Source organism: Camelus ferus, chromosome 7, assembly GCF_009834535.1.
Source record: "Camelus ferus isolate YT-003-E chromosome 7, BCGSAC_Cfer_1.0, whole genome shotgun sequence".
Lineage (NCBI taxonomy): Eukaryota > Metazoa > Chordata > Mammalia > Artiodactyla > Camelidae > Camelus > Camelus ferus.
In genome coordinates, this window is record NC_045702.1 from 43,455,422 (window position 1) to 43,482,004 (window position 26,583).

The following is a 26,583-nucleotide window of genomic DNA, read 5'->3' on the forward strand; positions in this document are numbered from 1 at the left end:
ACTTTGGGGTAGGCAGCAGTGGTAATAAGGCGGAAGAATTTACAGGGAAAGGAAAATATTAGGAAGGAGGAGAATGAGGCGGCCGGGACCGGCCACGTCGGAGTTCATTGTGTCCTCCACTTCCCTCTTCCGGCGCGGGCAGAGAAAGGGGCACCCGGTTGGGCTCTGCGTGGCTACGCAGCCTCATTCTCGGGGAGAACCTGGCATTTGAGGGTTCCTGCCTGGGACAGGGATGTATCAGGGTTTGGGGGTGATTACTGGAACTGTTGGGGAGGATGAAGGCAGAAAAGAAGATGGAAGCGACCGAGGCCGCGGTCCTGCTCTCGCCGACAGGGAAGTGGGCTAATGAGAAACACACTCTTGCAGGCAGAGTATTCACACGTGAATTTAATTACCCCGTTTTTTTTTTTAGCAGTCGCCTCTTTTTGTTCAGGTTTGGGGTAGGTTTTTCCCTCTGCAATTAACAGACAAGCCAAGGCCTTTTAATTTACTCCTAGAAAGACTCGAAGGGATGAGAAATACCCTCCTCAATTTGGCCAAGCTAAGGAATGGGAGTTAAAGTCAATGGCCCATACCCCTCCCCGTTTTAATTTCTAGCCCTGGACTTGAGCTGCGGGCCATCTTGCTTTGGGCCTTGTAACTGCTGAGCCGCCGACCGGGTAGGTAACAGAGGCGGGCCCGGGATAGTGGCCAGGAAGGAAGGAGCCCTGAAGGACTTATACAGGGCCAGCCGCTTGGTCTCTTAGGCTGGGGTGCCTCTTCTAAAGCGGAACTCGCCTTCCATTGATGCTGCCTGTTTTCCCCACCTCGCCGCCCGCACCTCAGGTTCAGGGAGTGCGCTGAGGTTTGCATAACTCGGCGTTAGGGCCTTCGAAGTCGAAACACAGGGCTGGGGAGCCTGCTGCGTCCGCCTGGGAACAGTGAATCCAGGCTGGCTACGAGGAGGGCGCGCTGGGCGCCCGTGTGCGCGGGGTTGGGAGCAAACGTGCGGCACAACCCAGCCCTCAAACCCATCGCCTCAGGGAAGGCTGGCCATTCCCTTCCTGACCCCTTCTTGGTGGGGCCCTCGCTGGGGGCTCAGCGGCGAATCTGGGGGCTGCCGGGGCTCCCTGTGCACCAGTCAGGCAGATGCGAGGAGACCATAGTAGGTTGTGCCTTCTCGGTGGTCTGTCGCTGCAAAGCGCGCTCCGTTAGAGGCTATGGTGGCTCAGTTTGGAACGGATACTGCGTTGAATTTGACTTTTCTCAGTTGGCTCGGGGTAAACTCGCGTCTCCTGGGACCGCAAGGATTATTTACAGGGAGCTCGCCAACCAAACACAACAGTCTAATTTAACCTTTCCAAGTTCTCATAAATTTTTACAGCTGGGAGTCACGATGAGGCAAACGAATCTGTTAGCCGTTCCCAAGTTCCCACCAGCCTGTGTGGCTTCTGAAACAGTAACTCCTTATGAAATATCATAAATATAGATTTAAATACAGTAGAGCAAGAATGCGATTTGGCTGCTTTTTTATGGCTTCAATTATTGTCTAATTTTATGTGAGGGGCTCCGCTGGCCGCACTCGCACGCGGGACCCGCTCCTTGCTGATGGCGTGATTAATTGTGATATAAAATAGTCCGCTTAAGAAGTGTGTGTATGGTGGTGGCGGAGGGAGGGGAGGGAGTACAGAGGCAAGGCCAGATTTGATCTTTTAATCTTCGTTGGCCACAATTAAAACAAACCCGATCGTGGAGCGCCGCGATCCCTTTGCATAAAAACATATGGCTTTTGCTATAAAAATTATGACTGCAAAACACCGGGCCATTAATAGCGTGCGGAGTGATTTACGCGTTATTGTTCTGCTGAGCAGGCACGTGACGCGCGCGGCCAATGGGGGCTCGGGCGCCGGCAACTTATTAGGTGACTGTACTTCCCCCCCTGGTGCCACCAAGTTGTTACATGAAATCTGCAGTTTCATAATTTCCGCGGGTAGGGCCGGGCCGGCCGGACGCGGGGCACGGCGATGGCCACCACCGGGGCCCTTGGCAACTACTACGTGGACTCATTCCTTCTGGGCACCGACGCCGCAGATGAGCTGGGCGCCGGCCGCTACCCGCCGGGAGCCCTGGGTCAGCACCCCCGGCAGGCCACGGGGCTGGCCGAGCACCCCGACTTCAGCCCGTGCAGCTTCCAGTCCAAGACAGCGGTGTTCGGCGCCTCGTGGAACCCAGTGCACGCGGCGGGCGCCAATGCGGTGCCCGCGGCGGTGTATCACCACCATCACCACCACCCCTACGTGCACCCCCAGGCGCCTGTGGCGGCGGCGGCGCCGGACGGCAGGTACATGCGCTCCTGGCTGGAGCCCACGCCCGGTGCGCTCTCCTTCGCGGGCTTGCCCTCCAGCCGGCCTTATGGCATTAAACCTGAACCGCTGTCGGCCAGAAGGGGTGACTGTCCCACGCTTGACACTCACACTTTGTCCCTGACTGACTATGCTTGTGGTTCTCCTCCAGTTGATAGAGAAAAACAGCCCAGCGAAGGCGCCTTCTCCGAAAACAATGCTGAGAATGAGAGCAGCGGAGACAAGCCCCCCATCGATCCCAGTAAGTGTCTCCTCCCTCCAGACCAGCCACCACCTCCACGCCGGCCGCCTGGATCTGCCGGCCCGCCAGCTTTCCCCGGAGCCTGCCTTCGCCCGCCCTGGGAGCCTCCTGAGCAGAGGCCGGGAGCCAGAAGTTGCTGTTTGGGAGGCCTCGGATGGGGCTCCAAGTCCAGAAAGCAGTGACAAGCGGGCCTGCAGGGCACCGGGGGAGGGGAGGCGGCAGCTGCCGAGAGAGGGGGCGGGGAAGGCGCTGCGGGACAAGCCAAGACCCGCTGCCCCTCTCCTTGGCTGCCCCGGACCAAGACAGAGATACTTTGGGCAGTTCTTCGAAAGCAGGACTGCAGAGAAAGTCTTTTGTGCGGCTAGATTGTTCGGGAGTGGCGGCAACAACTGCAGCCTGACCCGGGACGCTGGGGAAGAAGGCCGAGTCCCGTCACTTCTTGCCTTCAGCCAGTGGCGGCGTAAATCCTGCCCAAGATGTGGCTGCAGGCGACTGGGATACGAAGGTCCCCATGCCAGATTATTCAAATAAACTGGAGAAGTGAGCAAGGGCCTTGGTGTGCGTAAGGGCACCAGGCCGGCCTGCCCAGCCCCGCGGCCTTCCATGGAGATCAAAATAAGGAGTGGGGAGAGTAGAAGGAAAGGTGGGAAAAGGACGACACAGAGAGTCAGTGAGAGGGAGAAAAGAATATTAATCTCGCTAAGGAACGCAGGGCAGCGTGGTTTCCTTCTGTGTGGCAAGAAAGAGACCTGTTTTCAAATTTCACTCCTAACACAATGTGCAGAGAGTGGGAGGAAGGAGAGGAGGGGACAGGAGGACAGAGGAGGAGAAAGGAGAGCCTTGGAGGGGAGGGGGGAGCCGAGGTTTTACTGCGTGCAATTGTAAGTGACCGATCCAGCGTCTGTCTGCCAGGGTTCCATTGTGTCCCAGGCTCAACTGCCTTCCCTAACCAATTCAGCAGCGTCCTGCACTTTGGCTGAAGACTCCAGGAGTTTTCCTAGCCCCCAGCAGAGTGGGGTGGGTATGCTTCTTCTCCTTCTAAATCCCTCATCTGTCTCCCCCACCCATAGGTAACCCAGCTGCCAACTGGCTCCACGCTCGCTCCACGCGGAAGAAGCGCTGCCCCTATACAAAACACCAAACGCTGGAACTGGAGAAGGAATTTCTGTTCAACATGTACCTCACCAGGGACCGCAGGTATGAGGTGGCCCGACTGCTCAACCTCACCGAGAGACAGGTCAAGATCTGGTTCCAGAACCGCAGGATGAAAATGAAGAAAATCAACAAAGACCGAGCAAAAGACGAGTGATGCAACTCGAGTTCATTTAGAAAAGAGAGAGCGAGCTAGAGAGAAAGAGAAAGAATTGCCCGTCCCCTTCTTCTACCCCTACCCCACCCCAGCCTCCACCACACTGCACAAAGCGGCTTTAAACTCCAGGCCTCATCTCCCCCTGGCAAACCCTGCTCAGGCTGGCTCCTTGGCCTGCCTCTTTGATGGAGGAGGTATTGTAAGCTTTCCGTTTTCTATAAGACAGAAAAAAGGCGGGCGGGGGGTGGGGTGGGGTGGCATTAGCGCTGATGGCTGTGTGTGCTAGCTTGTATATATTTTTAAAAATCTACCTGTTCCTGACTTAACACACACACACAAAACTACCTTTTTATAATGCACAACTGTTGATGGCGGGCTGTATAGTTTTTAGTCTGTGTAGTTAATTTAATTTGCTCTTTGTGCAGCAGAGCAATCTGCCCAAATACTTGAACACTGTGTTTTATTGTGGTAATTATGTTTTGTGACTCAAACTTCTGTGATGGGTGATGCACCCGTTGTGATTGTGAAAGCTAGAATTCGATTTGAACTCAGGTTGTTGGGGGGGGGGCAGTTGCATAGAGTATAGCTCTGTAGTGGAATATGTCTTCTGTATGACTAGGCTGTTAACCTTTGATTGTAAACTAGCTGTAAGGAATTCCTAGCGAAATAAAATTTTTTAAAAAAGAAAAGAAAGGGTTCTCCAGAATGCGTAAATTCATGGTTTTCTTCTCTTTTGAAATGCGGACATTTTAGTGTCTACATGCTCCATAGACCCGTCTTGTTCATTGTATATATATAATCCACATATTAAAGAAAAAGTAATCAAACAAGCTTGAATATTGTTTTTGCACCAAACAGTGAGGAAATTTGGAGCTATACGTATGTGCAGAAGGTTACTACCTATGGTTTACATTTAATTTTAATCGGGGAAAAATGAATGCTTATTGTAATGGAGTTAATTTTATTGATAATAAATTATACACTATAAAACCGCCATTGGGCTACTGTAGATTTGTATTCTTGATGAATCTGGGGTTTCCATCGGGCTGAACATACACTGTATATTTTGCAATAGTTACCTCAAGGCCTACTGACCAAATTGTTGTGTTGAGATATTTAACTTTTTGCCAAATAAAATATATTGATTCTTTTCTAATTTTTGCCGGTCAGTTCTTTGCACCCTCTTCTCCGGGGCCGGGGACCCTGGGTAGAGTCTCTGGGCAGGGGCCGGACTGGACTGGATGAGGACAGAACCTTAGTTTTGTCTTGGGTGGGCCTTTGGGAGGTGGAACCTGCCACATCCAGGCCTCAGTTCTGCCTACCAGGCCTGCTGCCTGGCTGTGCAGACAGCGGAGGAAGGCTGGGCAACAAGCAGCGGTGAGGCCCGGCTCCCCGCTTTGTGTCCATTTGCGGGACGGCGGGGAGGCCTCAGAGGTCTGGGGTGTCGTATATGGCTGGCCAGTAGCTGGGAAAGGCCACTTTTTCATCTTGGCGCCCCAAGAAATTTCTCAAACCCTGGTCCACGGAGATCCCGGGGGCCTTTTACCCTGGCGGGGGACGGGGAGCAGGAGAGGGGAGGATGGCAGAACGGAGACTGAGGGCCTGCCTCCTAAAGAGTCTGCCAGGAGGGAAACAGGAGTCTGGCCGTTCCAGTGTGGTCGCAGCAGAAATTCGGGGCTCTCAGGGGACTGAAGGCCTGCGTCCCGCGCGTTCCCCGCGTCCTGCCAGGCCGGCCCTGGGGATGCTGTGTCCTGTCCCGCGCACCCTTCCCAAGCACAAGTCCTGACAGAGGCAGAGCCCAGGCAACCGACCAGCCCAAAGCGCCATAAAAGAAAATGAGGGCTGTTACCGTTTATGGGGTGTAAAGGGCTGTGGGGGGAACTGCCACAACTTCGGAGGCCCCAGCGCCTTCTAGATGTGGCGAAGGGTTCAGTCTCATCTCCCCCCTTTTCTCGCCCTCCCCTCTGACCCCCCCACGATTTCTGCAAACTGTAAAGTTATCTGTGGGTGTAAACGGGGAACCCAGGCTCCAGGGGATGGGGCGTCTCCTCACTCCCACCCCCACCCTGCCGCCAGGTTGGGATGCCCTCTGTTGTTGCAGACAGAAGGAACTTCAAAGAATGGGCAGTAAGGGTGTGCCATAAAGGCCGGGTCTGCGAACTGTCTGGAATTCGGCCCTTAATTAGTTTACAACTGTCCAGCCCCAATTAAGATTTTCCACCAAAGCCCTTTCATTTGTTTGCTCTGTCTGCCGCCGATAAAGCGGCTGCGGAAACAGCTCTCTTTTATAGGCACTGCCCTCTTGGCAGCAGAGATTCCGGGCTCCATGCAGACCCCCCGGGGATGGGCCCTTGCACATCTTTGGGAGTGGGACACCCGGCCCTAGGCGGCAGCTGACGAAGTTCGGGCCGGGTTGCTGGCCTGCAGTGTCAAGATATGGCCAGCAGATGGCAGTATGGCTCCACGCAAAAGGCGCCCGCGCCGCCATCTCCCGCCGCGGCGACCCTGGGAAGTTCCTAAGATGTCGACTTGACGCCAGCTTTTCTGGAATGGGAGCTCCAGATTTGAGTGAACGGCGGTCGTGTATTTTCGGCGTAGCTCACGCCGGGCCAGAAGCCTCTCTGGGAAACAAAAAAACGAGCGGCGGGGCCTCGCCTGTCTTGCACCGGTCCCGCCCCGGTCTCTGCCATCCCAAGGGCCTAGCCCTGCGGGGCTACAGCTGTCGGGCGGCTGCGGGCAGTAGCTGCACGCGCGGGGACGGATCTAGGGCCACCGTCCCCAGCTTGGGACAGGCCTCGGGGCGGCGCGACTCTCGGAGAACGAGGCTGACCGGCAGACAGACACAAGGACTAAGGCCTACAGTCTCTGGACCTGGTGACCCCCACCCAGGGGATGTGCAGAGGGCATATACGGTGGCCAAGGGTCCTGCAGCGTCTCGGGAGGCCCCCGAAGGCTGTGCCCCGGTACAGGGTCGGAAGAGCCAGCACCCGCAGGCGAGCTAAGACTCCAGGACTCAGCCGCTTTTAAAACGTGACAACAAAATTAGGGGGCTGAAAGTTTGGCGCAAAGGCATTCTTGGTAACTGTCTAGTGTGGGTATGGCAGGATGGGGAATTCCGGGGGACAGACTGGGAACTGCTTTGGTTATTCTAAAATAAATGTGATATTTGAAATAATTTCATTACCATCCCAGCTCCAGGATAGGCGCTCATGTGGTGAAAGCCGCCTTTGCTTTCTCTCCTCGCCGAACTACCTCGGTAGTGGAGGCACTGCGGCTACTCTGGCATCCTCTGCTCAGGAGGAGAGGAGAAGGGAAGGGACTTCAATCCAGGCCCAGCCTATCCCCGACCCTGGGCTGGAGAACATGCCTCAGAGCCTTCCAGGAGGTGGCCTGGAGCAAGGGTGCAAGGATCAGACCCAGGTGCAGGGTTTCGGAGGGTAAACGCAAAGGCAAACAGGGAACCCTTCGAAGCACCCCGGAGCCCTGTGAACACGCCACGCGGTGCATTTATTTGGGTTGTAATAATCTCCGCCAAGCCCACAAAATGTTTACAACCTGCATCTCCGCGCTGTACACACAGTAAAACTGGGGACTGGAAATTTGGCTGACATGTCTCCTGACTCAGTATCCTTCCCCTCCCCTGCCCTTTTCTGTTTATATACACACCTTGGTATTACAGACACATGCTTTCATTGTATTTACTTATATAATACACAAAATTCCACAGCATCTGATTGAAAGGGTTTTATAACCTCCTCCAAGATGCGCCCCTGGCTGTGTATCCAAGCCGCAGATACGAAGCCAGATTTATGTAACTACAAATAAATGGCGAAGAAGCAAATCGGTGGTGACCGCTTCTCTTCACCGATCGCCGAGGCCCCACGTAAGGTGCAGGCCAGTCGGGAGCTCAGAGGCCTCATGAACTGCCAGGCGGCGCCTCTCTTGCCCTTGGCCGGTGGATGGCTGGGAGGCAGTTCTCCCGCTCGGCTGCCAGAGAACGGCTTCCCTGTAAACAGCGCAGACAAGACCTCGCGCCAGCCGGAGCTCCTTTGCCTTCGTCAGGGAAGAATCTGTCCCCGCGACGCGACGGAAGACTGCTCACTGGAGGACAGACGCGCAGCCGGCGCAAGGGTTGCGGATTGGAAACGTTTAGAGAAGCAAATCGCCAGCCGCCCAACTCCGAGCAAGCTCCATGCGCTGCCACAGAGTTTGGTTTATCTTCTCAGCCGGATTTAAATATTGAGGACTATCTGGTAACATGAAGCAAGAGAAACACATTCCGCTTGGTAGGTAGGAGCCCAGCTCCAGGAGAGCACTGGGGAAATGTCTTTCAAGACAGCTCGGCTAATTAGAACCCCGCCTTCACGTGCCTGCTCCAGGCCTAGAGTCAACGAGTATTTCTGTGACTATTATCACATCTAGAGCAGTGCATTTGTGTCTTCTCAGCCAAATAAGTAGAAAACCAGTGGCTCGAGAACACGCAATTAAAGAGGCCATATTGAAAACTTGATTTTGTCTGGCCTTTTCGTTTTAAAACCTCGCTGCATAAGGCAGGATGGGAGAGAAAAGCCCAGAAACGAAAGGGAGGTTTCAGCAGCCTCAGGACTTGGCCCAGTTGGCTGACTTGGACCAAAAAAGGCCGAGCACTATCTGGATCCTCTTTGGCCCAGGTGGAGGAGTCGTGCGTCCTGCCAGGACAGCTTGGACCCGTTCTGGACAAAACCTGGGCAGGCATGAGCCTGTGGCACCGGTTCCTGGATCTGTTGGCTGGAATTGGGTTTTCTCCTGCACTCCCAGAAATCGCTCCCCACTCAGTCTGATTTGTCGCCCCATTAGGGCAGGTTCCACTTTAAATGCCATCGCTGTCGGCTGCTCCAGCCGCAGGAGTCTAGACAGCCGGCGGCGGTGGACCCAGTCTTTTTCTTTGCATTTTGCTCTGTGTCACCAGAGGAACAATTTATTGGTCTAAAGCTGTCTAATTCCACCTCTTTGATCTCCTAGCCTTCTTCTTGTTTGTTTGGTCTTCCTTTAACTTTCTTAGGTTTTTATTTCCTGCAGGAAAGTAATGCTATTTGGAATATCTGAGTTTTTCTTCCTTTCCAGTTTTACCCCCTCCATTCTCCAATGGAGACACACTATCATCCTGACCCTCCATAAAGGGCATCCCCGGATATTGCCCCCACTATGGCCCTGTACCCCCAGGGGAAACCACCAGGCACCTACCTGCCCTGACGGCTCTGGTCTCCCCATCTATGCCCCTGGGCAGACCACTAAGCCAGAGCTGGGGCTCCTTGCATCTGAGTATGAGCCCTCCCTCCCCCTTTTGTGCTTCTGGGACCCCTGAGAGGGTGCGGTAAACAGAACAGCCAGGACCCTCTGAAAGTGATGGGAAGCGCTTTGTACACAAGGAACCAAACTCTATAATTCAGAGGAGAATTTCCGGGGCAATTTCATTGTGAGGCTGGGTTTATGGTGTGCAATCGAGCTGAGCAGTAAAAGGCATCCTGACCTGGCGGCTGGGCTTCCAGCACGGCCTGGGCAGTTTATGAGGCATTTTAGGGGAAGAGTTTGCCCCACCACCCTCCTGGGGAGTGGTGGGCAGCAGGGGCTTCGGTTGGTCCAACCCTGCACAGAGGTTGGTGGCTTGGGAAGGTAAGCTTGGAGAGTTGGGGCCCTGGGTGGAAGGGAGGGAGACTAGTGTGCACTCTACTCTCTGTGAGCCAGAGCTGGGTGGCCTTTACAGATGGACCCCCCTATTTGTTTTGGGGATCTCCAAAAGAAACAGAGATCCATAGTGGCTGTAGTCCCCAGGCACCTGGGCCCTCTCTTCTCCAAATTGACTTTAAAGCATGCGTTGCTCCCAGGCATCCAGGCCCATGAAGAGCTGAATGAGGCCCAGAGGTGGCAGGGATAAACGCTGCCAGAAACCTCACAGCGCGACTGATACCTGGAAAGGTGCGGGCCTGAGGTTTCTCCCAGTTAGGGAAAAGAGACTTGGTTCTCCTTGAGCGAGGGGGAAACCAAGGGTTGCAAGGAGGACAGAAGAGTGTCTAACCATTTCTTAGGCTGCTAGAGGCCAGCGGGTGCCCAGAAGCAAGGGCACAGAGCCTGCTGAGCTAGCGGTGTCCAGGAGGAGGGGGAAACCTCATGTTAATAACTCTGCTGGCAAATGAGACTCATTAATAGATAAATATTTCACTGCTTCCTTTAGGGCGGATAACAGTGCACTACCGATTAAGGAAAGGAAGCTGGGAGACCTTGACTTTATTCCAACCACATGGTTTCAGTTTGCAGTGGCCTTCTCCCTGCAGCTGGAAGCGACGCTGCGCCTGCCCCATGTGGATCGGAGACTAAGTCGGTCTATGGCCCACTGGACCTGGTGGTGGTGGTGGGGGGCATTTAAAGTCGAACCTGCCCTAGTGGGGCGACACAGGCAAAGAATCAATTTGCCCAGAGCCGAGGCTTGCCCACCCCGCCACCGTGGGGCTGGCGGGTGGCGGGGTGCGGAGACTCTCCCTGGGCTGGGTCAGTGGGCAGAAGATGATCAGAGAGGACCTTGAGGTTTCCGTAATAGGCAAGTGGGGACTGCACCCGGCCGGCTCCGCGCGGCCTCTGCAGGCCAGGCGTTCAGGCTGGCGGCGCACTGAGCGCCCGCTCGGAGCCTCAGGAGTTCTCTTCCCGCAGGACGCGCCAGGCCCGCCGTGCGCGGGCAGACTGTTGGCCACATATTTGAGCCTCTTCCCCTTCCATTCTAGGCTGCCGCGGGCCCCGCGGAGCGAGACCACCTGTGAGGGCTGCTGAGATTGGCGGAGGCGGTCATGTGGGCGGTCACGTGCTGCGGCCAGCTCCGTCCAAAAGAAAATGGGGTTTGGTGTAAATCTGGGGGTGTAATGTTATCATATATCACGCTACCTCGTAAAACCGACACTGAAAGCTGCCGGACAACAAATCACAGGTCAAAATTATGAGTTCTTCGTATTATGTGAACGCGCTTTTTAGCAAATATACGGCGGGGGCTTCTCTGTTCCAAAATGCCGAGCCGACTTCTTGCTCCTTTGCGCCCAACTCGCAGAGAAGCGGCTATGGGGCGGGCGCCGGCGCTTTCCCTTCGACCGTACCGGGCTTGTACAATGTCAACAGCCCCCTCTATCAGAGCCCCTTTGCGTCTGGCTACGGCCTGGGCGCCGACGCCTACGGCAACCTGCCCTGCACATCCTACGACCAAAACATCCCGGGGCTCTGCAGTGACCTCGCCAAAGGCGCCTGCGACAAGGCGGACGAAGGCGCGCTGCATGGCCCGGCCGAGGCCAATTTCCGCATCTATCCCTGGATGCGGTCTTCAGGTAGGCGCAGCCGCTAGGAGGGCCTGGTGGCCGGGCGGACTGGGAGCTGGGAGCGTGGGGCTGAGGGCGCGGAGCGCCGGAGCAAGGCGGCTGCAAGCCGGCGGCCCCGTGACTCCTGGCGGCGCTGCCTTTCTGGTTTTAATTAGAGCCGAGGCGCCATAGCGTGGAGAGCTCATAGCATTGTATGTAAATGAGGCTCATAAAACTTTTTATGGCCCAATTAATGGGTTCGATCCTCGTAAATTTATTTAACTCCATTTGCCTTGGAATCTCAACATTAAGTTTGTTCGCTCTTCTCTCTTTCTCCCTCATTTTCTTCTCTCCCTCATTTTCTTCTCTCTCTCCTTCCTCCTTTGCCTTTCAGCCTGGCTTTTCTTTCTCAAAAGCAGGCAGAGCCAAACCCTTTAGCGCCCCTCACACGCCCCTGTGCCAGGGCCATTCAAGGTGGGGATGCATGGGTGGGTGGGAGCGGAGACGGAGAGCAGGAGTGCCCTAGAAAAGTCCGGGGATGGGGGCGCGGGCTGCTGGGGAGGGAAGGCGCCCCTGGAGTGCGAGCCGCCTGAGAGGGTCTCCCACTTGCCTAGCAAAGCGGGCAAGCGGCCCGGCTCGCCTTTGAATGGCAAAAGCACAGCGTCTCCCACTTGCCCACACTCTATATTTACAATTTCCCTTTGTCAGGGGGAAGCAGGACATTGTGGAAGCCTAGCCGGCTGGAAAGGTCGGTTGTAAAGTTGGGATTCTGCGCCTTCCCTCTTCACAGGGCTGCCTGCGCGTCTGGGACCGCAGTTGGGGTCTTCTGCTAACATTCCCGCTCCTCCCCCAGCTCAGTTTGGGGCGCAGGGCGGAGGGGGACTCGTGCGTGGGTCAGGGCCGGGGGGAAGATGAGGGCTCAGGGGTAGCGGCTAGGCGAATGCACTGTCCTGTCTGTGTCCCTGTGGGCTTGTCTGTCTGTGTATCCATGTGTCCGTATGTCTGCTCGCAGGGCCGGACAGAAAGCGGGGCCGCCAGACCTACACGCGCTACCAGACGCTGGAGCTGGAGAAGGAGTTCCACTTCAACCGCTACCTGACGCGGCGCCGCCGCATCGAGATCGCCCACGCGCTCTGCCTCACCGAGCGCCAGATCAAGATCTGGTTCCAGAACCGCCGCATGAAGTGGAAGAAAGAGCATAAGGACGAGGGTCCGGCCGCTGCCGCCGCCCCCGAGGGCGCCGTGCCCGGCACCGCCACCGCTGCCGCCACAGCCGCCGACAAGGCCGACGACGAGGACGACGACGACGAGGACGATGACGAAGAGGAGGAGGAATGAGGGCCAAAGCCCGGGCCCTGGCTGCACCAGACAGTCGGGAAAGCATCTTTAGAGACTGATTTTATTTACAAAAGTGGGGGGAAAAAAGAAAATGTTAAAAAAAAAAAAAAGCCCCCAACCTGCACCCAATCTACCCCATTACCCACTCCAGCTCCCAACCTTTCTGGACTGAGCAGCCACCTAGACTGGGTCCACGTGGGGATCCCCTCTGCCTCTGAGGACCCCCAACAGGCACCCCCCACCCAAGGCCGGCCAGCTCTGCGCTGGCACGGTTAAAATACTACCTATCACAGGCCTCGGGGAGAGGCACCCCCAAACTACCTATGGGCCCAGCCCCGGAGGGCCTCCACTCCTGGGAAGCCCAGACCTGTCCCAACACTGGCAGATACCCAGCAGCCCCCATACCGGCAAGGACCTGACTCTCAGTACTACCTACTAGCCCCAAACTACCTATCTTGTGCTCGCTGGCTCGCCTGCTACCTAGTGCCGAACCCTCGCCAGCCAGGCCTCTGCTGCTTCTGGCTGGCAGCCTTTGGGGTCCCTGAGGCTGCACTGAGAAGGTGCTGGGGTCCAGGGACCAGGGCATTGGCTTCTATTTAAATTGAAAAATTAATATATTTATTCCAAAGCATTCTAAGTGCTGCAACCTAAAATCCCTCCTTCTCTGGCCTGGGCACCCCAAGTTCAGGCCCATCACCCCCTACTTCTGGAAGGGAGCATTCCCAAACTAGCTGTAGACCTCTGGGTTCTCTTCTGCTTAGTAGGACTGCAGAGATGCTCCCAGCCTCCCTGCCCCTCCCCTGGCCCCCATGTTCTACTGTCCAGCCATGTTGAATATATACACCCTGACTTTTCCTACAATGGCAAATATTGTATATTTGAACAAGATTTTTTTGGTCATGTATATAGTCTTGGAGCTCATTTGTAAGGCAATGTCTTGACTTGGGAAGGAGGTGTTAATGGGATGACTTTGTAGCATGGTGTGTTGTCTTGCGCTGACTCTAGTGGGTGGGGAGGGCAGCCCTCCCTAGTGCCCTTCATCTCCTGTATTGTCCTGTGTCCCCCTCATCCCTCTCGGTTCTAGCCTGGGCTTCCAGGAATGGGAGGTTACGCTTCCTGTCTTGTCCAGTTAACTGCGTTTTATGTAACCGAAAAATAAAGATGCTCGATGACAAAGAAATGTGGACTGCTTTATGGAGAGGGGCCTGGGGAAGAGAGGGTAAGCATGGCTGGAGAGGAAGCCCTGGCTGTGTCTGTGTGGCCCAAGGGCTTTGGGGCAGCAAAAATGGAAGGACGAATAGGGTCCAAGTGTTGGGTATTGGTGTATATGTGTGTTGAGTCCCTTTATGTGTGGATTTTTTATGTGTAGCTTTGTATAGTTACATATGTACCTCTCTTTGTATGTCTATTTCTGTGTATGTGCGTTTCTATGTATATTTTAAATAAGTCCATAATTGCATATATTTCTGAGTCCATAATTGTGTGCATGTGTTTCTGTGTGTCTGTAATTGTATATGTGCACTTCTCTGTGCAGAGATTTTTGTCTGGTTTGTTTGTGTGTGCACAGACATTTTCTAGATCTCTTGAAAACATAATACTCGATTGATACATTATATTCTATGAACCTCCCAAAACACCTTCATAAATTCCATGAGAGAATCCCAAATCCACCCTTTCCTCTAAGGCTATAGGTTGGGCTTGGAAAGGGGTATTGCCCTGAAACTGATTCCAATTTCTCTATGAGCCCTAAACCTGATGCCAGGGTAGGACCCGAGATTCAGGGCCTCTGATGTAGCCCTGACCCCACATTCAGGCAAAGCGAGGCGGCCCCAGGGCCCAGAACGAAAGCTGAGGGGTATAGGAAGGGGCAGGGGCCACTGTGAAACCTCACCCGGGCGTCTGGGCGTGGAGAAGGATGAGGGGCTGGGGAGGGGGCAGAGGCGATGAGGACAGCGCAGAAGAGTGTAAGCTCGATGGGCAAAGACCTCGACTCCAGCCTCCTGCTTGGGTTGGGCCCGCTTCTTATTGCTCTTTTAGTAAAATCCGGCCCAATTTGGGTCTGTAAAACCTGCGGCCCAAAGTCGGGGCTGCCTCCGTGGTAAGATGGCGCCGATGTAAGAGCTGCCTCCTCTTAGTGATGGGGAAAGGGTCATAAATCCGTTGTTGTTTATGAAAATTTACAACTTTGCAATACAACTTTATGAGTTGTTCGGCCCTTCCATTGGCCGCTGTCGGTCATGTGGATGGGAACCGTGAACATGAACTTTTTTATAATTTCCCTTGCGAGAATAGAGCCGCATTCTTTTGCTCCGCTCCATCCTGCCTGCTTCAGAGCTCTGCCTTCCAGCCAGGCTTGGCTGCGCTTTGTCCGGCGATGGCGAGCGAGGCGAGGCCCCGGCCCGGCCCGGCCCGGCTGCTCCCGCTGGAGATGGGGCGCGTCCAGTTCCCGGCGCCGCGGCGGCCGCTTTGCAACTCGCAACCTGGCTAATTTCCTGCGTCCTCTAGCACCAGGAAGAAGGACAATTCGTCTTCCCGGGCTGCCCAAGCGACAGCTGTCAGAGGGGCAGGAGCTTCTGGGAGCAGTCATCTGAAGGTGAGACAAGTGGGGAGACAGGAGCAAAGGTGGTGAGATGGCAGCCGGAGCTGGCAGCGGTGGAAGAGGGCACCCTGGGCGGCTTTCAAGAAGGGCACACTCACCCTCGCCCACCCACTTACCAGTTCACACCCGCCCCCATCACACACTACAGCCGCTCGCGCGAGCGCGCGCGCGAACACACACACACACACACACACACACACACACACACACACACACACACACACACAACACACACCCAGACACACACAGTCCCTCCCTCTCCTCTCCTCTCCTCTCCCAGACCATGGCAGTGAATGCCCTCCTTCCTTCCGTGGCACAGCGCTCTGCGCCGGGCAGGAGCAGTGAGGTCTTCTCTCTCCCTTCCCCAACGACCTCACAAAGCCCAAAAGGAAGTGGCCTTGCACCCCGCATTCCCCCGCCAGCCTCCTGGGTTTGGATTTTTCTTTTTCCTTCACGACCCAATTGGTTCGATTGAATTCTCCAGTAATTGGAGACAGTTCCCGACCTGGGAAGGTGGGAAGAAGTGAGGGCAAGGTGAATTCATCGACGGGCGTTTTATCAGCATCAACACAGCACCTTCTATTCTGTGGGAAGTGGTTTCTGGAAAGAAAGGTAGAATAAGGAAAAAAAGCAAACTTACTAATTCAGCCAGAGTCCTCTGCTGAGAGCTCGCTTCCCTTCACGCGGTTTTCCAATAGGTGTCTGAAGCGTGGGGAGAGGGAATAGGTGCGTGGGTGGAATTCTGTTTTGGAGAAGAGTATGGGGTTAATTGGCTGAGTGTTGCTTGGCGGGAAGTTTCGGTGCGCAGGATCTGGTGTTATTGAGAGTGGCAGGAGCCCGAAGCTAAGGTTGAAGGAAGGACGCAAACCGAGCCTGGGCTATAGGGGGACCCCCCCCAAACCACCTCGGCGCAGCAGACTGGCTGGCAACCGCCCCGCACCCCATCTCCCGAGAGCCGGGAAAGGACTGTTCAGCAGCCCCGGAGGAGGCGTGGAGGGTGCCGCGGGCATGGGCTTGACGTAGGGCGGTGGAACGAACTGGACTTGGCCGGCCTGGGTGCGCCTCGAATAGATTTGGCATGGGAGCTTTCTGGGACAGCGACCAGAAATGATCCTGAGGTTCTGGGCTCAAGTTCTTTTTGTTTGTTTTTTGCTTTTGGTTGTTGTTTTCCCACCTTAGGATAATGGCTTGGTACGCATTCGATAATTAAGAAGGGCCTGTGGACCTTGGGGTCGTCCACCCGCGCTGAGCGGGGTGCGCTGGGGCGGATAAAGCGGCGTATTTGCATCGAAGGGCCCTGGGCGGCTTGACTGCGGCTGCCGCCGGCTGATTATTTATTGCGAACGCGCCGGGCGCTCGCTGCTGCCACGCTGTGGCCGTCGCCGGGACCGACGCCAGCCGCAACCCCGCGTCGTGCAGCTTGGCGCGACTGCCGCGCGGGCCCCTCAGAGATTCCCAGGCAGCTTGAGGAGAGGGGGGCGAGGGAGAATCTGAGGGGCGGCCTCCCAGGGCCTGACTGGCCAGGAACCTCCCCCGCCTTGGCCACCCATGACTGGAGCTGGACGCCCGACTAGACTCAGGTCCTCCCCCAACCCTAGCACCATGGAGACTGGTTGCACAGGCCGCTTGGCACGTCACGGCTGCTTCTGTCCAAACTGCGCGTCCCAAGGCGCCCCGGGGACGTACACTGGTTCGGGAACCGCGCCCGCTTTGGGATTTTGAAATCGGAGATAGCACTCGTAGCCCTGAGGCCTGCAGGCCCGACTGGCCCTGAGGAGGATTGGCTATGGCAAGGAAGGCGGGCTTTGGCTCCAGGCGAGGGCCTGAGACACGCAGAGGACGCACCTGTGTGTCATGGGCTCTGGCCTGGTCTAGCGATCGGGGAGAAGGGGGGCCCTCAAGGTCCCCCCTACCCACCAGCAGGCTGCCCTCCAGGCTGGCAGAGGTCGAGGAGCTCAGTAGGCAGCCTAGTGAAAGGGCGGACTGTGAGGCCCTGCTCACCTTCCCGTTTCCCTTGAAGAACAGCTGAAAGGTAAGTGGACTTTCTGTGTGGCTTTGACAGAGAAAAGAGCCCTGGTGGCCATTATCACCATCCCAGGAGAGGCTCCCTCCAGCGTCTGGGGCTTCTATCCTTGCCTGAATGGGTCTCTCTCTCTCTCTCTCCCCCTCTTGTTACACACACATACATACATACATACATACATACATACATACATACATACATACATACATACACACCCCTAATGCTGGTTGGAGAAATAAATTGGGAGTCTGCCAACATAAGTACCAGCCTTGGCTACCACATACAGATTTCAATTTAATATATTTTTTTCCATCTTAGTGCCTGTAGAAGCTAGAAATATAATGTTTTTTGGTTCTTAGCTGAGAAATCAAATTCTTTTGTCGGCTGGGACAATGATTAGATTGAGAATCCCAGGTCGAACCATAACAAATACTACTAATAATAGTAAACTGCCACCAGCCCCAAGACTGTGTGGGACTTGGAGGAATGAAGCAGACATTATAAATGTAAACATTTATCAACATCTCTGAATGATTATTTTCATCTTACATGATAATTACTTGCTTGAAATCACTGTCATCTGACGGTCTTGTTTAAGAAACAATAATTCAAATATGATTTTCTTCTAAAACAGCTTTAAAAAATAATTCCCTTTTTAATTTTTGACTCTTGAACTTTCATTTTCACCTACCTGATTTTTTTCCTTGAAGAAATTCAAGAGAAAGTTAAAATTGTATCCTCTCCTGTCAGGCCCTTCTTTATACATGCAAAGGAGAAACTTTCCAGAATTGGATTGATTGGGGCACAGGCAGAAGGCTTCTGGGTGCAGCCCCTGCTGGATGGGCAGCAGCCGCTTTCAAAGATGCATGATAGGTTCTGGGGAGGCCAACCATAGCCCTGTCCTTTCCCAATTTTTTCCCCTTGGGGGAAATGAAGGGTAAAAATTAAGAAGCAAGGAAGAGATTAGGAAATTCGTTTCCAGATTCCTAGGGGGGCCTTGCCACCCTCAAGTCCTGAACCCCACCAATCTGCATTCGCCAGTTTTACAGAGCATATAAACACCCTCCGGAAATTCAACCAAATCATATAAATAGTCTTTCTTCAAGCTCCACAGAATTGAGGATTTTAAAGCTAATTCAAGGGGTTTTACAAGCCCAACAAATACAGTTGTAAAAGTGCCATTGGAAAGATACCACATTTTACAAAATGAGATTGATCCATGTGCTGTAAAAGTCAACTGTCTCGAAGGCACAACTCTCAGGCAAGAGATGGCAGCCCAGGACAGGCTTTTCACGTCTTGTCTGGGGAAGGCCAGGCCTGGGACTGTGGTAAAAGCAATTCAATTTCTGGAGCCGGTGAGACAACTGTTTCTGGTTCTGGAGCAACTGTGGCTCCAACTTTTTGGCAGGTCCCCAAAAAGTCCCAGGAAAGGGGGACACCCCAGGACAAATAGGCAACCCAGAAACCAAGCACATCAATTATCCTCGCCTTTGGCCAGCAGAGCTGCCCTCTGTGCCCAGCTGGGCCAGGGACCCAGAGTCACCGGCACCTCTGAAGTGAGGATAGAGATTCCACATCTGGGTCTGTCTCATCTCTGAGCAGTCAGGGTGGTGGACTGCAATTCCGGGGAGCGGGGTGAGAGGAGCAGGTCCCAAGGCTGGCTTCGGAGTTCAGTTTCACAGCCACTCCTCTGCAGGTCCCTTTCTCGTTGAAACCAGTGGTTTCTGACCTCTCAGTGCCTGGATTCAAAGGCGGTGGGAAGGGGACATACAGCTTGTGGGGGTGCTTTGAGGCAAAGCAGTCACTGGCCATTAGAAGGAAGCCCTTGGAGACTCTAAGGATATGTTGTGTGTGGGAGTAGGGGCCGGTGGGGGAAGGGGGAAAGAGACTGGACTCATCCTGGTCCTGATCAACTCGAGATGAGCCTTCCTCCTCTTGTTCTCGTGGCCCAGGCCCCTGGTGGGAGTGGGGAAGGAAAGAAGGAGGGGATGCACCGATTTCTAAGGCGCAAAAGTGAGGAGCAGGGCATGAAGGCCTGGTTTCTCAGAGCTCTTCTCCAGCTCCGGAACCCACACCCACGCGTGGGGAGTGCAGAGGGTGGGGCAAACTCTGGGCCCCGCCGCGAGGGCAGGGCGGCCCGGAGCAAAGCCATCCTTGTCACCGCCCCTCCCGGCGCGGGGCTGTCAGGTTTCCTGTTTGGAGAGAAAACCCAGCAAAATCCAACAAGGCGAAAGGGGTGGAGAAAAGAGTGGGCCTGGCCGGGCCTTTGCGGCAGCCGGGTCGCGGGGTGGCCCTATCCCGGACCGATCCGCATGCCCTTGCCGGGGCCGTGCACGCCGCCGGCGTTCGGGGAGAGAGCCGGGCCGGCTGGCTGTGCGCGTCCATTAATCTGCCGGGCGGGCGGCGAGCGGGCGGGCTGGGGGCTGTTTGTAACTTTGCTGCCTCGGTCGCCGCGGTCCCCGGGGAGCGGGCTCCGGCGCTCGCTCCCATTGGCCGCCGCCGCGTCAGCTGGTGCGATTTGCTGCTGTCGCTTTTGGCGTTCGGCCATCCAGAAACAAACCAGTTCGATGACTACTAATAGTTATAGCCAGATGTACTAATACACAACAAATCACAGTCCTGCAGAGGGGCGCGCAAATGAGTTCCTATTTTGTGAATCCCACTTTCCCCGGGAGCCTGCCTAGCGGCCAGGACTCCTTCTTGGGCCAGCTGCCCCTCTACCCGGCCGGCTATGACGCGCTAAGGCCCTTCCCGGCCTCGTATGGGGCGTCGAGCCTCCCGGACAAGACGTACACCTCACCTTGTTTCTACCAACAGTCCAACTCCGTCCTGGCCTGCAACCGGGCGTCCTACGAGTACGGGGCCTCGTGTTTCTATTCTGATAAGGACCTCAGTGGCGCCTCGCCCTCGGGCAGTGGCAAGCAGAGGGGCCCCGGGGACTACCTGCACTTTTCTCCCGAGCAGCAGTACAAACCCGACAGCAGCAGCGTGCCGGGCAAAGCCCTCCATGACGAAGGCACCGACCGGAAGTACACGAGCCCTGTTTACCCCTGGATGCAGCGGATGAACTCCTGCGCGGGTAAGGTGCTTTCCTGCAGCCCCTCAAGAGAGTGGAGGGAGAGGGGAAGGAGGCAGGGAAAGAAGGAAGGAAGGAAGGAAGGAAGGAAGGAAGGAAGGAAGGAAGGAAGGAAGGGTAGAAGGAGGAAATAGAAAGGAGGAAAGAATGAGCAAAGTTTTTTTGGCTTTTATAAAAAATTAAAAAAAAACAAAACCCTACCCATCCCCAGTGGGGAAATCACGTTGTGGCAGAGTGAAGGCAGTGCACTTGTGTCCATGTAAGGTGACACCTTAGGGGACCTTGGGGGAGTCACTGCCATGCTATGTGAGACTCAGTGACAGGTAACCTGAAGAGAGAGCAAGGCTGGATGGGACAGAGTGCCTGCCTACACTACATCCTGGTAACACCCTGCTCAGATCCCCTTCTGCACCCATCCTGAGAACTCTCCTTTACCTCCCACTCCCTCACCTTTCTGCCCTTCTTAAACCCATCTAAAGGCCCTCATTTGGCCCCTCAAAGTGTCTCCCCAAAGCCTAGGAGGGCCACATCCCCACCCTCAGGATTTTTCCTCTCTCCTCCCTCCCCTCCTCCCCCTTCCACTCAACTGCTCACTCACAGCCAACTTCTGCCTCCTTCTGAGGCCCTGCCTGAGTCTCATATGCCCAGCTTGGGGAGAGACCCCCACCCATGGGTCTCTTAGGCACCAGAACAGATAGCCCATCACAGTCCCATATTCCAGAAACCCCTGATGGCCCATAGCTCCTTCTTTTTGCTCCTGGTTTCCCAAAATTCCACCAGGAATCCTTGGAGAAGGACAGAGCCTAATGTGGATTTTTTTTAAATTTGTAGTGTCTTACTTTAAAACTTCACTTGTGTTTTCAAGAGCTCTGTCTTCCTCAGAAGGGCCATACAGTTGGGAGGGATTTGCAAAGATTTGAGAGGGCTGACCATTTTGAGTTTTCCAAAAAGCATGTTGTGTTCTGATGTGGTTGGCTACAGTAACATCTTCACAGAGGTCCGTGTATGAATTCAGAGTGTCTACCCTACTCACAGGGTTCCACACCCACTCCCAAACACACACACACTGTACTCCCACAAAACAGACTTAGGTACCCCAAATTAAGAATGCTGTTCTGTTCTTTTGCTCGTACTGTTTCTTTTACAGAACAGATTTTTCAAAAACAATAACTTGCCACCCCAAGTCGTTTTAGGAGGAGAATATCTCGCTTGATATGAAATAATCTTCTCCCATCCAGCCCGCTTTCGGCCCCAGACATAGGGGAGACATAGTGGGAGAGGCTGGTGGTTTCCAGCCCCGAGGTTTGGGGCGTGGGGCGCGAGGCTGGCTGGTCAGGCTGCCCGGATCCTGGCTTACCGGCGCCCGGCCGTTTCTGCCCGCAGGTGCTGTGTACGGGAGTCACGGGCGCCGAGGCCGCCAGACCTACACGCGCTACCAGACGCTGGAGCTGGAGAAGGAGTTCCACTTCAACCGCTACCTGACGCGGCGCCGCCGCATCGAGATCGCCAACGCGCTCTGCCTCACCGAGCGCCAGATCAAAATCTGGTTCCAGAACCGCCGCATGAAGTGGAAAAAGGAAAATAAACTCATCAATTCCACACAGCCCAGCGGGGAAGACGCTGAGGCAAAGGCGGGAGAGTAGACGCCTGGGCAGGGACCAGGCCCGCGCCGCAACCTCCCTCGGGTTTGCCCCCTTGCCTTGGCCTGCTCCCCAACTTTTCTTCCCGCCTGCTCCCATCTGGGGGATTTCCGCAGCTTCGGGGGATCCCGGCGCTTTGCAAACGCCTGAGCATTTATTTCTTACGAGAAAGAAAGAAAAAGAAAGAAAGAAAACCCACACACAGCCAATCCCAGCGGTGGACCGGGGCGCACTGCACACGCAGTACCGCTCTCCAAGGCTGCCTAAGCCGGCTCCGGATCTCAGGGCGCGCCCCTGATCCGTCCCCGGCTCTTGTGTTAGTGCCTCTGCACGGCCCTGAGCTCGGGAAGCTGGGTTGCTGGAGAGGAAGGAACCTTGGGGCCGAGCACCTTTCGGTGTCTGGACGCTTCCGCCTCGGTTCCTCGCCACCAAGGCCCGGAGGGCATCACCAAATCAACTCCCGCCACTGGAAAGACAGGGCCTAAATGTTGGGGCCCCAGTACTGCCGTGGCTTCCCGGGCCGCCCCCAGACAGGAAGAAGCGCGAGGAACAAAGGGGGCCCCGAGAGAGCCTAGTCTCTCGGCCCCGCGCGCAACCGTCCGTGGAAGAGAAACAGCCTCAGCCCAGCGGAGCCAACCTGGGAGCGGATGGAACTTTACAGATCCGGGAACGACTGGGCTCCCGAAGCCCAGATTCTGAGCTCCAGATTCCGGTTCCCTGCCTCCGACAGTGCCGGCGCTGCCATAACAGCTTTCAGGACCTAAGGTGGGAGCCCAGGGCTATGGGAGCGGCAAAAGTCCTGGTTTCCAAACGTGCCAGTGGCAACTGCGATGCCTAGCCTCTAGTGGGGGAGACACCCACCCCATGCCTTTAGGCTCTATTTGTGATTTGCTTTCGTCTTTCAGAATCCAGGAAGACAACTACGGAGGTAGTTGCCACAAAAATGCTTTCATTAGCGCCCTCGTTTTACTCCTGGAAGTCTAAGCAAGACCCTAATAACTCGGCCCACGGATCCCCAGCCCCCAAGCAGCTTCTATGGCTGCAAGGAGCCTGGGCCCACTCACTGGGTTCACTGAGAACCCTCCGACTTGGGGCCCAGTTGGCTGGAGAAACGGTACCCGGTGGTGAAGATTCTCCAGGACGGATACTTAAAGAAATTAAATAGCAAACTAATGACACGAAAACCGTATTTACACGAAAGAAAAATCGACTCTGGTTATAAAAGTGTATGGAATTTGACCTCGCCTAAGAGAAACACTACACAAAAGCTATCTTTAATAGACGCCTGTCATTTAAGAGCAGCAGGGATACTGTCCCTTATGCGCTCGCAAAAACAGAGCCGTAATTGTAGCTGCTGCTGCGGGCAGGATTTATTTCTCCAATTGGCTAAATGGCCTCCCCCCTTCCCCGAAGGTGATATCTGTATTTTCAAATTTCAGAGCTGCCAGCATGACGGGCAGAACGGACCCCAACCTCGACATAAAAATAAGAGGGGCTGCACAGCGGGGAAATAAAGTTGTAAATAAAAACCAAGTCACCATCTCCCCTCAATCCTCTGCATCCTCGCCGGGCACGCGATCGGCAGCTGACGGCCTCACAATTGGTACATCCTAATGGAACTGCCGAGGGAAATGCAATAATTTTGCCATAATGGGCTGTAACCTCAATTCGACCCCGGCCCTTGCAGCCCCGGGTCGGAAGCGGAGCGATGCGCCCTGCCTCCAGCGGGTGGCGCTCGAGTCCAACTGAACGGCGGCGGCAGGCGGCGGGCACGCGCCTGGGGCGCGCGCGCCACCCCTCTCGCCTCCACCCAACTCCCCCATTAGTGCACGAGTTTACCTCTAGAGGTCATCAGGCAGGATTTACGACTGGACAACAAAAGCACGTGATTCGAAGTCGTACCCCATATTTGGGTGCCTACGTAGGAGGGAACCAAGTACATGTCCCAGTCATTTCCATAATTCATCATAAATTGTGCAAGGGTGCTATAGACGCACAAACGACCGCGAGCCACAAATCAAGCACACATATCAAAAAACAAATGAGCTCTTATTTTGTAAACTCATTTTGCGGTCGCTATCCAAATGGCCCGGACTACCAGTTGCATAATTATGGAGATCATAGTTCCGTGAGCGAGCAATTCAGGGACTCGGCGAGCATGCACTCCGGCAGGTACGGCTACGGCTACAATGGCATGGATCTCAGCGTCGGCCGCTCAGGCTCCGGCCACTTTGGCTCCGGGGAGCGCGCCCGCAGCTACGCGGCCGGCGCCAGCGCGGCGCCCGCCGAGCCCAGGTACAGCCAGCCGGCCACTTCCACGCACTCGCCTCCGCCCGACCCGCTGCCCTGCTCCGCCGTGGCCCCCTCGCCCGGCAGCGACAGCCACCACGGCGGGAAAAACTCCCTGGGCAACTCCAGCGGCGCCTCGGCCAACGCCGGCAGCACCCACATCAGCAGCAGAGAGGGGGTTGGCACGGCGTCCGGAGCCGAGGAGGACGCCCCTGCCAGCAGCGAGCAGGCGAGCGCGCAGAGCGAGCCGAGCCCGGCGCCGCCCGCCCAACCCCAGATCTACCCCTGGATGCGCAAGCTGCACATAAGTCATGGTAAAGCCAACCTTTTTCTAAACCCACGCGGCCGCGGGGGCGCGGCTCTCGGTCCCCCCTCTCTCCTTTACCGCCTTCTCTCTCCCTGTCTCTCTCCTGGTCTCGCCTCTCCCAGCCCTGTGGAGCCTCTCCCCGTCGTTCTCCTTCCCCCTGCCTTCCTTCTTCCTCCTCTTCTCTGCAGCGCCCAGCGCTCCCAAATTGGGGGAAAGGGGCTGCTGGTGAGGCAAGTTTACACGTTGGGTGGGAGGGAGAGAAAAAAACCCAGATCGAATCCCAGCGCCTCGGAACGCGCTCACGGGTCAAGCCAGCCGAGCTGGGCGCAAAGAGGTAGAGGATGGCAGTAGGGGCCGTGAATCGGGCTTGTCAGGACGGATAATTTATGAGGAGGGCTACGCTGGGGAAACAGCGTTACTAATTAGAGTCCCCGAAAAGGGGCTTGGCGGGGGAAATAATCGAGGCGAGAGCCGCCAGAATTCTGAAGTTTGGGGGCGGAAGGGACAGCAGGAAAGGAAAGGAAAGAAAAAGAAAGCAGGCGCCCCAACCGTTCAAGCTGGAACAGGAGGCGGCTCGCCGGGCTGGAACTTTAAGGAAGGGTGACCTGGAGGCCACTTGGGCACTCAGAAAAGGGCCTTGCTTTGGTGGGTTTCTTAGCGGTAGGCAGCCTGAGAGGTCTGTGCCCCGCCTCGGGTGCGCCAGGGGCAGGGCCAGAGGGCAGGAGAGGGGCGAGGGAAAGCAGGGCGATCCTCCGGGAAGCGGCTCCAGCCTCAGATGGGCCGATTGTTCCCAGAGTCCAAATCGTATTGTTTTCTCTCTAGAAAGGAAGAGGGAAGGAAATTTGGGAGGGGTAGGCGGGCGAGCAGGGAGGACTTGTTGAGCTTTTCTCCTGCTCAGGACCCTGCTCAGGACCCTGGCTCGTCCAGCTGGAGGACTTTGGTAGCCAGAGGCGGAGGAGTTGGTGGCTAAACCGCTGACTTTTCTATTGCAGACAACATAGGCGGCCCGGAAGGCAAACGGGCCCGAACGGCCTACACGCGCTACCAGACCCTGGAGCTGGAGAAGGAGTTCCACTTCAACCGCTACCTGACCCGCCGAAGAAGGATTGAAATAGCACATGCTCTTTGCCTCTCCGAGAGACAAATTAAAATCTGGTTCCAAAACCGGAGAATGAAGTGGAAAAAAGATAATAAGCTGAAAAGCATGAGCATGGCGGCGGCGGGAGGGGCCTTCCGCCCCTGAGTATTTGAGCGTTTAAAGTACTGAGCAGTATTAGCGGACCCCGCGTAGTGTCAGTACTAAGGTGACTTTCTGAAACTCCCTTGTGTTCCTTCTGTGAAGAAGCCCTGTTCTCGTTGCCCTAATTCATCTTTTAATCATGAGCCTGTTTATTGCCATTATAGCGCCTGTATAAGTAGATCTGCTTTCTGTTCATCTCTTTGTCCTGAATGGCTTTGTCTTGAAAAAAATAGATGTTTTAACTTATTTATATGAAGCAAGCTGTGTTACTTGAAGTAACTATAACAAAAAAGAAAAGAGAAAAAAACACACAAAAAAGTCCCCCTTCGACCTCGTTTAGTGCCAATGTTGTGTGTTGCACTCCAGTTGTTTAACTGTGCATGTGAGTGGAAGTGTTCCTGTCTCAATAGCTCCAAGCTGTTAAAGATATTTTTATTCAAACTACCTATATTCCTTGTGTAATTAATGCTGTTGTAGAGATGACTTGATGAGACACAACTTAACTTGTTTGACGTGTAGTGACTAGTGACTCTGTGATGAAAACTGTGACTCTGAGCGGTGTGTCCCTGCGTGCCTTTGTAGGACCCTTTGCACGAACTCTGGAAGTGGCTCTTATAAGCGCAGCTTCAGTGATGTATGATTTTGTGAACAAAGTTACAAATATTGTCCAAGTCTGGCTGTTTAAGCAAACTGTGATCAGCTCTTTTTTTTTTTTTTTGTATTTGTTTTTAAGGAAAAATACTGACTGGAAACAAAAAATAAACTTTCTATTGTAAGTTCTCTTGGTCTGATTTGTGCCAACTAGCAAGTGGCTCTTTCTGCTCGTCTGTCTGTCTGTCCAATGCTGGGAGGCAGTGAGTCTGAGG

The 26,583-nt window shown here is 55.0% G+C and overlaps 5 protein-coding genes across 6 annotated transcripts in view; all 5 read left to right on the plus strand.

Moving 5' to 3' along the window:
• The first annotated feature begins 1,642 nt into the window (after positions 1 to 1,642).
• Positions 1,643 to 4,886, plus strand: HOXA9 (homeobox A9). The gene is made up of 2 exons (XM_006175696.3): positions 1,643 to 2,583; positions 3,654 to 4,886. The coding sequence occupies exons 1-2, from the start codon at positions 2,004 to 2,006 to the stop codon at positions 3,890 to 3,892; spliced, it is 819 nt and encodes a 272-aa protein (XP_006175758.2). The 5' UTR covers positions 1,643 to 2,003; the 3' UTR covers positions 3,893 to 4,886.
• Positions 4,887 to 9,419: 4,533 nt separating this feature from the next.
• HOXA7 (homeobox A7) lies at positions 9,420 to 12,653 on the plus strand. The gene is made up of 3 exons (XM_014551488.2): positions 9,420 to 9,544; positions 10,648 to 11,235; positions 12,218 to 12,653. Exons 2-3 carry the CDS (start codon positions 10,857 to 10,859, stop codon positions 12,541 to 12,543), a joined length of 705 nt encoding a protein of 234 aa, XP_014406974.2. The 5' UTR covers positions 9,420 to 9,544; positions 10,648 to 10,856; the 3' UTR covers positions 12,544 to 12,653.
• A 2,345-nt stretch (positions 12,654 to 14,998) lies between these two features.
• Positions 14,999 to 26,583, plus strand: part of HOXA3 (homeobox A3) — a 45,009-nt gene continuing 33,424 nt past the window's right edge. Inside the window, exon 1 of one of the 2 annotated variants that reach the window (XM_032483812.1) lies at positions 14,999 to 15,136. The gene's annotated coding sequence lies outside the window, so the exon portion shown is untranslated. Of the gene's footprint in view, positions 15,137 to 15,828; positions 17,175 to 26,583 lie in introns of those variants that run through there. The other variant, XM_032483813.1, reaches the window with a different exon arrangement.
• Positions 17,168 to 22,060, plus strand: HOXA6 (homeobox A6). The gene is made up of 2 exons (XM_006175693.3): positions 17,168 to 20,244; positions 21,625 to 22,060. Exons 1-2 carry the CDS (start codon positions 19,803 to 19,805, stop codon positions 21,882 to 21,884), a joined length of 702 nt encoding a protein of 233 aa, XP_006175755.1. The 5' UTR covers positions 17,168 to 19,802; the 3' UTR covers positions 21,885 to 22,060.
• Positions 21,930 to 26,497, plus strand: HOXA5 (homeobox A5). Its single transcript, XM_032483818.1, has 2 exons — positions 21,930 to 24,484; positions 25,470 to 26,497. Exons 1-2 carry the CDS (start codon positions 23,590 to 23,592, stop codon positions 25,718 to 25,720), a joined length of 1,146 nt encoding a protein of 381 aa, XP_032339709.1. The 5' UTR covers positions 21,930 to 23,589; the 3' UTR covers positions 25,721 to 26,497.